The 12,920-nt window shown below is 56.2% G+C and overlaps 4 protein-coding genes across 4 annotated transcripts in view; 2 read left to right on the forward strand and 2 right to left on the reverse strand.

Moving 5' to 3' along the window:
- PTSG_08813 (uncharacterized protein) overlaps nucleotides 1–973 on the reverse strand; it is a gene marked incomplete at its 3' end in the record, with an annotated part of 2,834 nt that extends 1,861 nt beyond the window's left edge. The window contains exons 1-3 of the mRNA XM_004990141.1: nucleotides 758–973; nucleotides 402–516; nucleotides 234–291 (exon numbers count right to left, since the gene is read on the reverse strand). Of these exons, the coding sequence (XP_004990198.1) occupies nucleotides 234–291; nucleotides 402–516; nucleotides 758–911 (327 nt within the window). The 5' untranslated portion in view covers nucleotides 912–973. The remainder of the gene's footprint in view (nucleotides 1–233; nucleotides 292–401; nucleotides 517–757) is intronic.
- Nucleotides 974–1,035: 62 nt separating this feature from the next.
- On the forward strand, nucleotides 1,036–4,997 carry PTSG_08814 (uncharacterized protein; the record flags this gene model as incomplete). The annotated part of the gene is made up of 11 exons (XM_004990142.1): nucleotides 1,036–1,119; nucleotides 1,308–1,435; nucleotides 1,583–1,708; nucleotides 1,875–1,977; nucleotides 2,202–2,318; nucleotides 2,445–2,656; nucleotides 2,920–3,063; nucleotides 3,413–3,460; nucleotides 3,752–3,903; nucleotides 4,116–4,228; nucleotides 4,451–4,997. 11 exons carry the CDS (start codon nucleotides 1,036–1,038, stop codon nucleotides 4,706–4,708), a joined length of 1,485 nt encoding a protein of 494 aa, XP_004990199.1. The 3' UTR covers nucleotides 4,709–4,997.
- Nucleotides 4,998–5,581: 584 nt separating this feature from the next.
- Nucleotides 5,582–11,978, forward strand: PTSG_08815 (uncharacterized protein; the record flags this gene model as incomplete). Its single annotated transcript, XM_004990143.1, has 6 exons — nucleotides 5,582–5,600; nucleotides 5,978–6,073; nucleotides 6,345–6,797; nucleotides 7,069–7,239; nucleotides 7,499–7,648; nucleotides 8,254–11,978. The coding sequence occupies 6 exons, from the start codon at nucleotides 5,582–5,584 to the stop codon at nucleotides 11,976–11,978; spliced, it is 4,614 nt and encodes a 1,537-aa protein (XP_004990200.1).
- Nucleotides 11,979–12,165: 187 nt separating this feature from the next.
- PTSG_08816 (uncharacterized protein) lies at nucleotides 12,166–12,906 on the reverse strand (the record flags this gene model as incomplete). The annotated part of the gene is made up of 3 exons (XM_004990144.1): nucleotides 12,166–12,213; nucleotides 12,455–12,562; nucleotides 12,808–12,906. The coding sequence occupies 3 exons, from the start codon at nucleotides 12,904–12,906 to the stop codon at nucleotides 12,166–12,168; spliced, it is 255 nt and encodes an 84-aa protein (XP_004990201.1).
- Nucleotides 12,907–12,920: the final 14 nt, after the last annotated feature.

Here is a 12,920-nt window from a genome sequence, read left to right on the forward strand (position 1 = left end):
ACACACACACACAACAACAACAACAACAACAACAACAACAACAACAACAACAACAACAACAACAACAACAACAACAACAACAACAACAACAACAACAACAACAACAACTTAAACAACAACTTAAACAACAACTTAAACAACAACAACAACAACAACATAACACATGCTCATTTACATACTCAACAACATACGCATTCACACACTCAACACACAGTCGTACCAATGTATCTGACAGTTTGTCGAGGGGCGCCGACGGGACTCAGCATGTAGGCGAGTGCCCTCGCTTTCGTCCTGGAGCAGCAACATGTCAGCATTAGGATGTCACAAAGGGTGAGTTGTTGGGTGAGACTCAGCAGTTTGTCAGCGGAGAGTACATGCTCATGATCAGCATGCATCCTTACCCGAGTGAACCTGCGAAGATGTCGCCAAACGCCTCCTCGCGGTTGTGCTGCTTGCTGCCTTTGTCATCCTCGCTAATCTTGGGCGGAAGCACCAATGGAAACTGCTTGATAAACTCTGCGCAGGAAACCCTTCACGTGAGCACATGCATGGCAGGTCGACACGCGCGTACTTGTTGCCACGAAAACATCATCAAGAAGCATCGGTGCAAACACACACACACACACACACACACACACACACACAAACACAAACACACACACACACACACACACACACACACCCAGTCACGCACAAACACACACACACACACACACAGTGCGCACACACGCAGTGCGCACACACTGTCATGATGTACCTTCGCGCGTTTCTTGCGCCTTGGTCCTGCGAAAAGAAAGGTATGCGTTTTCGAGCGGATCTGAGCCAGCGACAAGCTTTGGCCACCACAACGTGATGGCATCGCCAGCGCGAGGCTCCTTCTCCACCAACATTAACCCTTCCAAGTCGCCCATGGTGTGATGATGATGGTGTGTGGGTGTTGTGGGTGAGCAGCGTCCGCGCTTTCTGGTTCAAGTTGGGAAGATTTGTTAATGTTTTCATACAGATTTCAGCAGAAGGACAACGACGATTGAGAGGATGAACGGCGCGTCGCTGTTGGATGTCGGGCACGATGTGCTTGGCACGATCTTCAAGCTCCTCACCGTCGAAGACCGCTGCAAGGTGCAGATGTGCGTGCGTGTATGTGTGTATGAATGCTTGTGTGTGCGTGCATGTGTGCGTATGTATGCTTGTGTGAGTGTGTGTGTGTTGGGTTTTGTGCATGAAGGTGCACATGAGAAAGACTGTGATGGCCAGAAACAGTATCGCCACTGACACCGCGCCACTGAAATCATCACATGACTGCACAGCTTGGCGCAACGTGCAGGCAGTGCATGGAAATATTTCTGAGCCCACACATCTGGGACACAATTGACTTGCGAAGCCCGCACGGGCATCAAATTGGCTGCAAGCAACTGGAGTCGTACTGTCATTTGGGGTGAGTGCACAACCCATGCATCAGTGCAAACAGAACAGGCTGGCAAGCCAGCCCATAGCCCACACTTTACGCAGTGCTGTCACTGCCACGTATCACCACCCCTCACAGATCTCCACGCTCCTTGGTGCTTCAATTTCGGTACACCAGTGAAGGAAGGCTGCAGACGTTGATTGTGCAGCATGCGGTGGCTTGCAGCGTCCTGGAGAACATCTTGGGCGATTCCGAGGTCGTGGCAAACCTTCGACACGTCAACCTCTGCGCCACACCGCTGCCGTGAGTAAAATCGCTGCTACGATGTGTGCGTGTGTGAGTGTGTGTGTGTGCGTGCGTGCATTGTGCACTACCACGCCGGTTGCTGGTGCTGCTGCGCCCTTATTGCTCAGCCAAACTGGTACTCTCACCGACCCTGCTTCTTCTACTCGTGCCCTGTGCCATGCAGGAGTTTTGTATTCTCACATCACGCGCAAGTACAAAGGCCGTCTCTGGTGAACATCGAAATGGATCTCCTCAGTCGTCTTCCGCACCTGACCACCCTTGAAGTGGTACGTACGTGTGTGTGTGTGTGTGTGCGTGTGTGTGTGTGTGTGCGTGTGTGTGTGTATGTTGGGGGACCTATGTGCGCCGCGAGAACACGACAGCGACTCAACGCCTCACTGTCAATGACGCATTCCTCCTGCGTGTCACACAACCACACACACACACACACACACACACACACACACACACACACACACACACACACACACGCGCGCGCGCGCGCGCGCAGAATGCTGATGCACTGCTGGGAGTGAGTGATGTGGTTGAGATGCCACGTTTGCAGCGGCTGTGTATTTGGTCACGTGGGACGAGGAGCTTCGAATTCTCCTGCAACCACCTGCGTGAGGTGTGTGTGTGTGTGTGTGTGTGTGTGTGTGTGTGTGTGTGTGTGTTGGCGTGCGTGTGATGAATACCGCACATCTGCCTTCCCTTCGATGTCGTCAGCACTCACGGTTTGTTCACACACCCGCAGCTTGAGCTGCACTTTGCCGAGCACGTGCCATCAGGCCTGCTGCGCCTCATTGCTGCACACGCGTCCACCCTTGAGTCTGTCGTCGTCACCGGTGGGCGTGGCGCTGCGGACATTCAGTCCGCCATTGATGCTGCCGAGCAGTTTCCGCGTCTTCACACCATCGTCGCCACCGCAGACCGAGAGATTGCCCTCAACAACGTGTTGCGCAACGCGTGAGTCACACTGTATGACCCGGTGCTTTCTGTGTGCGTGCGTGTGCGTGTGTTTGAACACGTGTGTTTGTTCGTGCTTGTGTGTGTGTGTGTGTGGTGTATGTGTGCGTGTACGGGTGTGTGCGTGTGTGAGCACGTGTGTTTGCTCGTGCTTGTGTGCTTTGCTGCACACATATCGTCTTCCCACCCGACCTGCCCTGCTCATGCACCACCTCCACCACCATGCTCACCATCACCACCATCATCATCATCACCACCATTAGTCCCGAGCTCCACACGTGCATTGCGGATGGGCGGGTCACGCGTGCACTTCCACCGCGCATACACACGCTCGGCGGTCGTCTCGCTGGCCCGCTTGCTCCATCAGCAGCGCGCACCATCAAGGGGCTGAAACTCCTCAACTCCAGGTGGGGGGGGGCAGGAGATGAGAGTGATGAGAGTGATGAGAGAGATGTGGAGATGTGGAGATGTGGAGATGTAGAGATGTGTGATGCGCATACACACCTGTGTGGGCGCGTTTTTCGTACTTGTGCTTTCAGTGTTGCTTGCTCAGAGTGCAATCATGTGCTCGCTTTGGTTTCTTCTGCGTCACGACACCCTGCCACCCATTGTACCCTACACGCGTGTGTGTGCATGTGTATGTGTATGTGTATGTGTGTCTGTGCATGTGTATGTGTATGTGTGTGTGCGTGCATGTGTATGTGTATGTGTGTGTGCGTGTCTGTGCGTGTCTGTGCGTGTGCGACCACTGTGCAGCATCACCTGCTTGGAAGGGATGACCAACATCACCTCCTTTGAGTACAAGTGAGTTGGCGGTGTGCACAAGTGCGTGTGCGCCTACACCTGCTCGTGTGTTGCACATTCACCATCCTTTGTCAGCCTGCAGCGTTGTACGCACGAGTTTGCTTTCCCAGCCCAGTGTTCTCTTCCGTCACCACACACACACACACACACACACATACACAAACACACACACACACGCACACACGCACAACACACACCCATGAACAAGCAAACAAACTGCATAATTCTCCACCATGCGACCTCACCAAACCCCCTCCCCACCCCTCGACACCGCTTTGTCACACCCATTAGAAGTAACCCCGCTGGCTGTCGGAGTGATGTGGACAGCGGCATTTCCTTTGTGTCCTTCTGTCTCCCCTACTGCAAGCGCTTGCAAGAGCTCTCGGTCACGTTCACGTCGCGCAAAGACAACCTGGACATTACACCCATAATTACCGCCTGCGGTGAGGCACATGCGTCTGTGTGTGTGTGTGTGTGTGTGTGTGTGTGTGTGTGTGTGTGTGTGTGTGTGTGTGTGTGTGTGTGTGTGTGTGTGTGTTACGTGCAATGTATGTTTGTACGACAGGCACTTACACATTGCCTCACCATGTAGCTCCTGCCGCTGCCATCACCACAATACGTTTCTTGTCACGACCACCACTGCTGCCACACACAGCGGACACGCTGCGCTCACTGCATGTGGGCAAGGGTACGTGTGCCTCACTTTCAGACCAGCGGTTGCGGCACCTCACGCACCTAAGCGTTGAGGGCGTCATCACGGATGCCAGCGTACGTACGATGCGTCCTCTCTCACACACACACACACACCCATGCTATTGCATGCTGCTGTCTTCAACATCCGCACTTGGCACTCACATGTGTGTGTGTGTGTGTGTGTTCGTGTGTGTGTATGTGTATGTGTGTGTATGTGTATGTGTGTGTGTTCGTGTGTGTGTATGTGTATGTGTGTGTATGCATGTGTGCATGTGTGCGTGTGTGTTTGGTGCACAGGAGGGCTGCACGCCTGTGGTGGAGCGGGTGGTGATGAAGACGGCATTCAAGGACGCGACCACGCTCTCATACGTCCTGTTCGCCTCAACGCAAGTCCAGCACCTGACGCTGCTTCTGGGGCGCGCCACGGCGGAGCAGGTTGACGTGGTTGCTGCTGCCCTCAAGCAGTGGCCGCTACTGAAGGCTGTGCGGTTATCGGCCTCGCTCGAGTCGCTCTCTGTCCTCGAGACCATCCACAAGCTTGGTCTCGTGGTGTAACGTGGGGTGTGTTACGTGTAAGTGAGTGAGTGAATGTGAAGTGTGTGTAAGTGAGTGCGTGTGTGTGTAAGTGAGCGAATGTGTAGAAACGTGTGTAAGTGAGTGTACACGTGTGTACACGTGTGTACAGGTCTACAGGTGCAGTTGTCTTTGAGTCTTTGACATCACATTGTCTCATCTCGCACCAACCCCTCAAAAACACAAACAAACCCCCCGCCTGTCTCTGCCTTGACGATCTTCCCATACGAGAAATTATGAATATCATACATTAAATTTCTGTACCTCTGGCACCCCTGACTCGCGCTCTTGGATTTGGAGCACAATAAGCGTGAGGTGGGTGACATGCTGCGATGTGAACCAGACAGGTGTTTGTTTATTGTCTCTGCTGCTTGTTTGTTGTCGTTGGTACTGTTGCATCAGCCCTTGCTGTTGGCTCGCTCACTCTTGTTGGCTGACTCACTCTTTCGTTGTGTTGCATGCCCTATCCCTGCTATCCAACCGCGGCGTTTGCGAGCGGCACTCACACTTGTTTTCGCTTCCATTGCCCCGCCCCATCCGCTTGTCTCGCCAGCTTCAGCGATGGCAATGCACGCGCGTCCACAGCCACGGCAAAGTGGTGGTGGTGCGGTGGTGCTCTTGCTGGTGACGGTGCTTGTTTCTTCGCTCTCTTCCATCACCACAGCAAGCGAGTTTAAGGTACAGGGGGTGTTGCCGTTGCTGCGCTTGCTGCATGGTGGAGGAGGAGAAGATGGTGGTGGATGCATTGCCTCTGACATCGGTATTTGAGCTTCCTCTCTCTGCCGCACAGCACATCCTCACGTCTGTTGGTTGTACGTGTGGCAGGCTACATTTGACGTCCTCTGTCGCGACTACATGACCAAGTTTGAGCGAGGTCAGTCAATGATTTCACTGTGTGTGTGCGTGTGTGTGTGTGTGGTGTGTGTGTGTGTGTGTGTGTGTGTGTGTGTGGTGTGTGTGTGTGGTGTGTGTGTGTGTGTGTGTGTGTGTGTGCGTGCGTGTGTGTGTGTGTGCCTCTGTATTGTTCCCTCACCAACATCCCCCTTCCCTCATGCTCACCGTTTCATGCACCACAGTATCGTCAGCAGTGGACCTATTCGCGATCACGTGCCGTGGAAGTGAGTCGGAATGAGCCAATGCCCCGCTTGCATTGCTGATCCTTCTTCCTTTCGCCTGCGCCATCTTGCGTGGTGTGCCGTTTGCTCACATCATACAATCATGCCTGACTGCCGGTGGGCGCGGCGGTTGCAGACCTTGACGTCAGCGACACGAGTGATGCGGATGCTCTCAGACAGCACGAGTACGCTTGGGTTGAACCCGTCCCAGACGATGGCCTCCGTTGCCCAGGTAAACACATCTCCTTGATGTGTGCATGTGTGCGCGTTAATATATGTGTGTGTATGATTTCGTGTGTGTGTGTGTGTGTGTGTCAGTGTGTGTGTGAATGTGAATGTGTGTGTATGTCAGTGTGTGAGTGAGAAGAGTGTGTGAATGTGAATGTGTGTATGTGCGTGTGTGTGGGAGTGCACCAGGTATTCCTTCGCCTCGTAATCCATGCTGATGTTAATTGTCGTCCATGTCTCCCCCCAACACACATACACGCACGCACACCCCACAGCTGAATACCCTGTGCAGGTGGGCATCCAGCGCGAATTCACCGCGAACACGTTCTTGTGGACGTTCACATGCAACGGCGGTGGCGACTATATGGCGGTGAACTGCAGCGACGACGCGGTTCGCTGGTCGGCCGACGGCATTGCCAACATCACCACCACTGCGAGCGACTCGTTTCTCCAGGTCCGCAATGCGTCACTGGACGTTAACGGCCGCCCAGCGCTCGACGTGCAAACGTGCAACGTCTCCTGCACTTACGGATATGCGTTGATGGACCTGGCATGCAAGTGCCCGCCAGGGAGCTTCATCAACCACACACACCCGGCCCGCGCCTGCCAGCTGTGCCCACAACACACCGTCACGGGAGACTTCGACCAGACTGCGTGTTCAGCATGCAACCTCGACTTCCAATACACGCCTGGCCCAGGCTCCAGCTTCTGCACCATGTGTGCAAATGGTGTGTGCGTATTTGCCGTAACTTTTCACCACCAGTGCACGCGGTGGAGAGGGAGCCGAGAGATGGGAGATGGGAGGAGTGGTCTGGTCGGTGCTGTGCTTGCGTGCGCATGCGCATGTGCGTGCATGAGTTGCTCTCATTGCTTGTTTGCTACACATTTACACACACACACACACACACACTTCACACACTGACACGCACTTCACACACATTCACACACACACCCAAATGCCCATGCTCAATGCACAATGCACGCGTGCGGCTGCGCCAGGCTTCTACCTTGACCGGGAGGAGTACGTGCAGCGCCCGTGCGAGCCTGGCCACCGCTGCTACTTCTGCGACAGCCATCCCTGTGAGGACAACACCTACCAGGACGAACCGCAGCAGCTAGAGTGCAAAGTGTGCGGTCTCCAAGTCACATACAACCGCAGCGCATGCGCAGGTGCGGGCTTTTGTGGCGGGGATGGGGGCGGTGTTGTGCTTGTGCTGAGTGTTGTGTTGTTTGGGTACGTGTGTTGTGCTGGCGAATTTTTGGTATTCGTGTGCGTGATTGTGTTTCGTGCACGTTCTCTCCATCGCGCCCTTGCACGCATAAGTTACGCCTACCAGTTGGTTTTCCTTCGTCCTCACCCCTTCCCCCTTCACATTCACACACACGTCCCCGTCCACGTCCACGCTCATGACACGACGAATTCGAACAGTGGACACACAGCCACCAGTCATCACGTTGCCTGCAGGCATGGATCGGTTCGTGATCATTCCCAAGGACACGTCACCAGTGCCCACCATCAACGCCACTGCATTTGATGCATTTGACGGCCCGCGCGACGTGATGCAATCGCGTTCAAAAGGTCCGTCCAAACATGAAACGCATGGAGGTTGTGTGTACATATGTATGTACGTATGTATGTATGTATGTATGTATGTATGTATGTATGTATGTATGTATGTATGTATGTATGTATGTATGTATGTATGTATGTATGTATGTATGTGTGTATGTATGTATGTGTGACGTTTGAACGGTCTGTTGCTGGTGCCATTATGATTCCCGCGCTTTTGTTGCACGTATGCACACGCTCCATGTCTGCGCCGTCCTTTTTCAACGCACGCACAAACACATACACACGCACGCACACAACACGCTCACGTACACACGCACACACACACACACAACACGCACGCACACACACACAACACGCACACACACACACACACGCACACACACACACGCACACACACACACACAACACGCACACGCACGTACACACACGCACACACACGCACACGCACACACATACATACACAACACGCACACGCACGTACACACCGCCATAACAACAACAACAACAACAACAACAACAACAACAACAACAACAACAACAACAACAACAACAACAACAACAACAACAACAACAACAACAACAACAACAACAACAACAACAACGATTCGCAGACGGCAGGACGGTGACGCTGAGTGCAAGCGACAAGGAAGGGCGCACAAGCAGCGTGAACCTGACTGTCATCTACATCTTCGAAACCGTCCCCCTGATTCGCGTGTTTGCAGAGACGAATACGCCGCTTCACGTTGAGCGTGGACAGGCGCCGTTCGAACCACCGCGCGCAGAGGTGTTCAACAGCATCCCCGGTGATGTGGATCTCAACGGCAACCTCACCATCACGCAGAAGCCGCTTGTCGACTTTCACGAGCCGGGTGTGTATGAGGTCGTCTACAATGTGACCGCGCCCAACGCCCTCGGCAACTACGCTGAGCCCGTCACGCTGACGGTGATTGTGTCCGACACGCAACCCCCAGTGCGCTTGAGCCGTGTGCCCGCGACAAATGAAGCTACACGCCCGCTGGAAATCAACACTTATCCGCTTGTGTTTGACGCCAGCCCGTTCACCGTCCACGTGCTGTCAAATCTGACAGCGCTCACGCCGTCCGTCCTGCCGGCCAACATCTCTGTGCAGCTGCTGCTGAGCGACGCCTTTGGCAACAACGCGACGATTGCATACACGTACACGGTGGAGGACACAACGCCACCAGTGTTCACCAGCGTTGCGTCCGAGGTGTTCCTGTGCTCCAACCCAAGCGGGAGCCAAGTTGGCAGCTACGCCAGCCGCCACTCTGTTGCCATGGACGCCTGGGACGGACAGGTGCCCATATCCCATGAGCCCCCTGTTGTGCACGACGCTGAAAGCGACACGTACACCGTCACGCTCACCACAACAGATTCGTCGGGAAACTCAATCTCCACCAGCACTCCATTGGCAGTGGGCACTGCGTTTGCTGCTGGTGATGTGGCCATCGACTGGGCAACGGGGACAGCAGACCCCGCACCCGCCACACCAGACACTGCGCTGTCCCTGGTCGAGGTGGACCTCAATGCCTTCATTCCCGTGCACGGCGACTGCCTGTATTTCCGCCCTCCCGTTTCAACCGCCCTGCCCGTCGAGCCAACGACACTTCCGCCGTCCCTCCCACCGTGGTTCCCGGACACGCTCGTGGGCACGTTTGCGTCGAATCAGCTGCTCGAGGCGACGTGGGAGACGTGCGGACCCTCGTCCGGTGTTGGCCGTCTCTCCATCGTCGACACCACAGTGCCCACCATCACCCTTGATGGCGACAGCATCATCACCTTTGAGGTGGAGCCTGGCGTGCAGCTCGCTGACCCTGGCATCCGTGCCCACGACGCCTGGTATGGCGATGTGTCCACTACGGTGTGCGCTGTCATCCGCCCTGCACTTGTGTACGAGGAACCGGCACGCGTGCGCCCGCGTGGCCCCTATGCCTCACACGCAGAGGCGGTTGCAAACGTCGACAATCTCCAACTTGTGTCATCTGCGGGCGACACGGATTTGTTTGAGACGCTCGCGCCAAGCGGAAGCTACGCGTTTATCGTCTATTACACCCTCACCCTGCCGCACAAGCAGGTTGTCTCGACAACACGCTTCGTGCTGCCCATTGACACGCGCCCACCGATCCTCAGGGTGGAGAATGGTGGCACCGTGACCTGGCCGTTTGGCTTCCGCGCCCCGCTGTTTGCGGGCGATCACGTGGCTGCCACAGATGTGGCCGATGGCGATGTGTCGTTGCAGGTCAACGCGTCCGCGCTCGCTGCCGTCGACTCACGCCGCCCTGGCTTCTACATCGTGCCCCTAACGGTTGCTGATCGGGCTGGCAATGTGGACAACGCAACTGTGCGCGTGGTTGTGCGCAGCGAGGCTGTCGTGCCTGCGGACAACAACACGCTTGCCATTGTTGTGGCCGCTGACGCGAGTCAAGCCGCCTCCCTCACACCAGCGGTGGTGCAGGAGTGGCTGTCGCTTGCCCCGCTCTCCTCTTCCTCAAACAACATTGCGCCGAGCCATGGTGCCGGCGTCGTGGACACCGCCAACTCGGACGTGGTTGCGGCTGGCCTGGCATCTTCCCTGCTGGACGTGTGGGTTGTGCACAATGTCACCCAAGTTGATTTGCGCGCAGAGGTTGTGTTCCCAGAGCTCGGCCTTTCCCCCATGAGCGGTGATGGGCCAGGCGATGGCGATGACACGGGTGCCACATCACCAACATCACCAACAACACCCACGACGACAACTACGGGTTCGCTAAACGCTGGCCGCGACCCGAACGTCACACCAACGCCGCTTTCCTCATCAGCGACGACAACAACAGCATCCGATGCACAGACGGCGCCGGGTGATGCGGATGATGCCGGTGCAAGCAGTGTCACGACAGCAACAGCAACCACAACAACCGCGGTACACGCGGGGCGAACCATCAGCACGCCAACTGGCACGCCGTCAACAACGACAAGCACGTCAGCGCTGGCTGGTGGCAATGGAACCAGCGCCAGTGATGGCGGTGACAGCGTGTACCTCCTCGTCACGGTTGCCACGCACGACCGCCGCACTGCTGCTGTGGTGGATGCGTTGGCGTCTTTGCGAGCGCGCGCGATCTCCGGCCGCTACGCTCGCACGGATGCGCCCTTCTTTGTTGTTGCCGCGCACGTCAAGCCGCAGATACTGGCGGCCCTGGCCGGACCCCCGTCCACGTCCACAGCACCAACCACCAGCAGCGCAACAACACCAACACCAACAACAACACCAACACATTTGTCGTCGTCGTCGTCATCATCATCAACAGCAGGTATGACGACCACGGCTGCGAGTGGGACGACGTCGGTGTCTGGCGAGATGAACGGCAGCGCAGCCGCCATCCCAATTGTGCCCGTCGCTGCCGGTGCCGGTGGTGGTCTACTGCTCATCATCGCCATCATCGTCATCGTCATGGTGCGACGCCGTGGCAGCGGCGGTGGTCGCAGTGGCCGGGGCGCGTGGGACAAGTTTGGTGAACATGACCGTACCATCAGCCTGTTCGCCAACCCGCTGTACAAACCCGATGGCTCGAGCAGTGCCGTGCCGACGGCGCCCGGTACGTCAACAGCAGTAACGACGACAGCAGCAACGCCAACAGCAGTGGGGCCGACACCGCCCGCGCGGATGGCGTGGGGCGATCCAACAACACACACGCTGCAGACAGCAGAGGAGCGGGCGTTTCACGACAAGCGGTGGAACGAGGGCAATTACGACATCAACCCGCCCCGACACGAATACATGCAGCCCGTTGTTGGCGGTCGTGGCGGTGGCGCTGTGTATGCGGAGTATGCCAGCCCGGACCAAGGCACGGCTGGGGACCAGGGCGCAATCTACAGTACAGCAGCCACAGCGCGCAACCCGGCGTTTACCGGGCACAACAGCAGCAGTGATCCAGACAGCAGCAACAGCGGGGGCGATGACTCATGGAAGCAAGCCCTGTTCACCAGCGACTATGTGGAGGCACCAAGCATGCAGTCACCACCGCCGCAGGCGCCGCCACACGACGCAGGCGCGACGGGGGCGGGCATGTTTGCTGGGGTGGTGGCCAACCCGTCCCATGGCGTGTACGTCAACACAACCTACGAGAACGCAGATCTCGCACAGCCAGCACGCACCACTGCGGGTGCAACTGACATTGCAGCGAGGGCAAACAACGCTGGTCCGCAGCCAGCACCACGGCCACGGCCACGACCACGACCACGCCAACAGCAGCAACAACAGCAAGAACGACAGCAGCCAGGCGGCACGTATGCAATGCCCAATCTGTTTCCACCACCAATGGATGAGGACGTGCACGCATAGCAGCGACGCGATGACTGAGGGGGGGGGGGCTTCATTTGTAGATTCGGTGTGTGTGTGTGTGTGTGTGTGTGTGTGTGTGTGTGTGTGTGTGTGTGTGTGTGTGTGTGTGTGTGTGTGTGTGTGTGTGTGTGTGTGTGTGTGTGTGTGTGTGTGTGTGAGCGCTGCCGAGTCTGTTCCCCTACAGGCGTCACGAGGCGCGCAAATGTGATGCTGGCGACCTTCGGACGGCGTGGGTCTCCAGAAGGCGAACAATGTCTGTGTGTTTGTGTGTGTGTGTGTGACCGATGTGCAGTTGAGGGGATGGGCGAGGGCAGTGAACCAAGTGGTAACGCCCTCACATCCGCACACATGTACGACACCATCCTCCTCCTCCTCCTCCTCCTCCTCTTCCTCATCATCATCATCATCATCATCATCATCATCATCATCATCATCATCATCATCAGCAGCAGCAGCAGCAGCAGCAACAGCAGTACCTGCTTCCTAAACTGCTTCTCGTTGGCCACGTCCTCCTGGTATTCCTTCAAGATCTTCTTCACCATTCGCGTGTCCTTCTCCTTCTCTTGCATTGCTTCCTCTTGCACCTGCCACAACGATGGCGTGCAAGCGAAATGCACAAGTGTGAGTGAAGTTGCGAGGTTGGCATGAGGTAGTGCGCGCTCTGATGACCGAGCGTCCATAAATATGCAAGAACGCAACGCTTGGATACAGGTACACAATCACACACACACACACATACACACACAGGTAAGCAGTGCACAAATGAAGCCCCCCCCCCTTCTCTCGCTCTACAGAATCAAAGCAAGATAAGACAAAGCCAGCATCGCACCTGGCGCCTGCGCTCTGCGTCTGCCCTCAGCTGTTCACCGTACACGCGGCGTGCATTGACTGCAAGCTGCTGCTCCAACTGGTCGTGGCGCCTGTACATCTCGGGTCCCAGCG

This window comes from Salpingoeca rosetta (genome assembly GCF_000188695.1).
Source record: "Salpingoeca rosetta unplaced genomic scaffold supercont1.25, whole genome shotgun sequence".
NCBI lineage: Eukaryota > Choanoflagellata > Craspedida > Salpingoecidae > Salpingoeca > Salpingoeca rosetta.